Raw genomic sequence first — 3,209 nt, 5'->3', positions numbered from 1 at the left:
CTACTGTTCTTTAGAGCTGTTGTTTTCCTTGTCTGCTAATTTTTCCTTAACAGCCAAGTCAATAATGTCCAACATGGAGCACTCTTCAAACTCTTTTGGGTATTTCATGGCTTTCAAAATGTTAAACTTTATTTGCTCCCCATTAACATTCATGGATAATTCCCCTTCTTTTACATCTATCACAGCCCCACTAGTGGCTAAAAATGCTCTCCCCAAAATTATTGGCACCTCCCTATCCTCCTCATAATCTAAAATTATGAAGTCAGCAGGTAAAATAAATTTATCTACCTTGACAAAAACATTTTCTAATTTACCTTCAGGATATACTAGGGACTTGTCTTCCAATTGTAAGGTGACAGTTGTGGGGCTGGGCTCTCCTACTCTGAGCTTCTTAAAGACACTCATGGGCATCAAATTAATGCTAACACCTAAGTCACATAGTGCTCTGCTTACATAATGGTCTCCTATGGTGCAAGGGATTGTAAAACTGCCCCGGGTCTTCTAATTTGGGAGGTAACTTGCTCAACAAGTATTTGCTACTCTCTTGAGTGAAAGCCATAGTTTCAAACTCCTCTAACCTCCTTTCTCGAAAAAGTATCTCCTTCATAAACTTCACATAAGTGGGCATCTGCTCTAAGGCATCTACCAATGGAATATTGATGTGAAGTTATTTTAGGAGGTCCATGAACTTCCTAAATTAAGTATCTTGCTTCTGCTTTTGAAGCCTTTGAGGAAATGGTGGTGGAGGTCTATTGGAGACTACAAGTGTCTCAACAATGGCTTAGACGCTTGGCTGTTTCAAAAAGCCTTTTCCTTTGAATTAGCCCATGTTTCATTGCTATTTTCCATGGCTGTTGATTGTTGTCCAGCTGATGTATTTTCAACCTGATGTGGGCTTTGTTTTTTCTATTCTTTCTGAAGTGCTTCCTCTGCCTTTTTCTTTAATGTTGAAGGCCTAATTACAGCTTCAGGTTGGTTCACAATTCTGCCATTTCTCAGCTCTATCATTTGACACTGTTCAATATTTCTCCTAGGCTCTTTAGTATTGCTAGGAAAGGTACCAGGAGGCCTAAAGCTCGTAGTTTTTACTAAATTAGCTATCTATGATTCTAAATTCCTCAAAGAAGCAGGAATGCTTTGCATAACAGCCTCTAAACTGTTGATATTTGGCTTCAGTCCTATTCAAAAATTCTCTAAGTAGAGTTTCTAGAGAAGAAGAAGGCTGGTTAGGTTGTTGGGTTTGAGGATATTGTGATAGAGGTTGCTGCCTTGGAGGTTGCTGATAATTTTAAGGAGGAAAATGTGGTTTGGTTTGGGCATTGGAGGGTCTAGCTTGCTGCCCTTACCCTTGAAAATATTGGGGCCCTTCGTTTTGCCTCCAAGAATTGTTGAAAAAATTATTATAGTTTCTATTGGGGTTTCGCACATAGTAAACAGACTCTGGGTTGGATGGACAACTATCAAACAAATGGGGTTCACTACAGAAAATACAAGATTCACTTGAATTCACATCATTGACATGAGGATGAGACATTTGAACTTGAGGCTGAGCTAATTTTGCCTCAATTGCTTGACCTTGGTTTCTAACTAATATGGATAATGCATCAATTTTGGCTGATAAGTCTGTTACAGAATCCACCTCAATCAAACCAGGCACTCTCCTTGGCTAATTTCTCTCAATAGGCCATTGAGAATAATTCCGAGTCATTTGTTCGAACAACTCATGGGCTTGATTATGGGGATCTTCCAATAGTAGGCCGTGAAACTGCCCCATATTTTGGAGCATTGTGAACATGATGGGTTCTAATTTGAAAGGCACTTTATTGTCAGGTTGGACAATGCTTGGATCAAGTTCATCCAAGATGAGAATGATAAAATTCATCATAGACCTATCATTGTCATCCATTGGTTGGTTCTCTATCCTCTCTAGCTGTTCCTCATTGTTATTCCCATTTCCTAGGTCCTCCATTTCTTCAAAATCAAGATTTGAAATATGCCTATTTGCTCTTTGGATTCTCCTCCTAATCCTAAAAGTCCTCTCTGGTTCAGGATCAATAAGGACTATGAACTACATAATTATTCAAGGATCAATGCAAAAAAAATAAAATAAAATAGAATACACTATCATTGTATGATATTTACTAACTATTCTAATTACTATAATGGCATCAAAATATCCTTTTATTATTGGTCAACGTGTTCTTTCTAAATAAAAAAGTATTGTTCTCCGTGATAAAATTAAAACATAAATTTGTGCAAGAAATCGGTTGTATAATTTTATTTTAAATTTTAATGGTATTACTTCATGTTAATAGGTACATTTTTTTAACGTTATATATAATCTTGGCAGATTATGTTACCTTGATTGTCTCATTATTTTTTAATTGATTGATTTTTGAAAAAGATGAATGTAAAAATTTTGTTCTTGTCATATTCATTGATAGTGGAATCCAATGACCATAAAAATATGGTAAATTCAAGATGGAAGAGAAAATGCATTTTTGACATAATCATGACTGATGTGTATTATTTTGATATGTAATTAGCAAAATACTATAGTGGCATTTGTTATTGTCAACGTGTAATCAAAATTTTCTAATTATACCAACGTGTAATCATGACGAATATGTAAATATTTTAAGGGGTTTGTTTATTTATGTTGCATGAGAAAACAAACCCTTCCTACACACATTATAAAAAGTGTGCCATTCATTTTTTTTGTTTTTGTTTTTTTGTTTTAAATAAGTGAGTCTCACACTTGATGTATCTATGACATGAGATTAGAATTTTTCTACAACATAAAATTTATTTTTCCCATATTCTAATTACTGTAATGGCATCAAAATATACTTTTATTATTGGTCAAAATGTTCTTTCTAAATAAAAAGTATCGTTCTCCAAGATAATATTAAAAAATAAAATTAAATGATGGTAGTTCAGTTAGTGTATGAGTTGATCAGGTAGGGGTGAGACGTGAGAGCATGTATTCAATCTTTCCCAGTATCATCTTTGGGAGGAGTTTAAAATCTTAATCCTGGACCCGTCTCAAATAGAATTGCCTCTTGTAAAGGATATCTGTGATTTATTATATATATATATATATATATATATATATATATATATATATATATATATATATGGGAGAGGTTATAGTTACTACCTCTTACTACTAAATTTTAACAGTTGATTTCCGTCGATCTAACGGTTGT

General features: G+C 34.4%; 1 protein-coding gene across 1 annotated transcript; it reads right to left on the bottom strand.

Annotated features, from left to right (window-relative positions):
* Nucleotides 1-405, bottom strand: LOC133316312 (uncharacterized). The gene has a single exon (XM_061518051.1). The coding sequence runs from the start codon at nt 403-405 to the stop codon at nt 1-3; it is 405 nt and encodes a 134-aa protein (XP_061374035.1).
* Nucleotides 406-3,209: the final 2,804 nt, after the last annotated feature.

This window comes from Gastrolobium bilobum, unplaced genomic scaffold, assembly GCF_033153095.1.
Source record: "Gastrolobium bilobum isolate Gb01-03AN ecotype WA unplaced genomic scaffold, APGP_CSIRO_Gbil_v1 utg211162, whole genome shotgun sequence".
Taxonomy (NCBI): domain Eukaryota; kingdom Viridiplantae; phylum Streptophyta; class Magnoliopsida; order Fabales; family Fabaceae; genus Gastrolobium; species Gastrolobium bilobum.
This window is presented reverse-complemented; position numbering and strand designations above follow the sequence as displayed.

Coding starts and splice junctions, on each gene's coding strand:
- LOC133316312 (XM_061518051.1), bottom strand. CDS start 405: ATGAGTGTCTTTAAGAAGCTCAGAGTAGGAGAGCCCAGCCCCACAACT.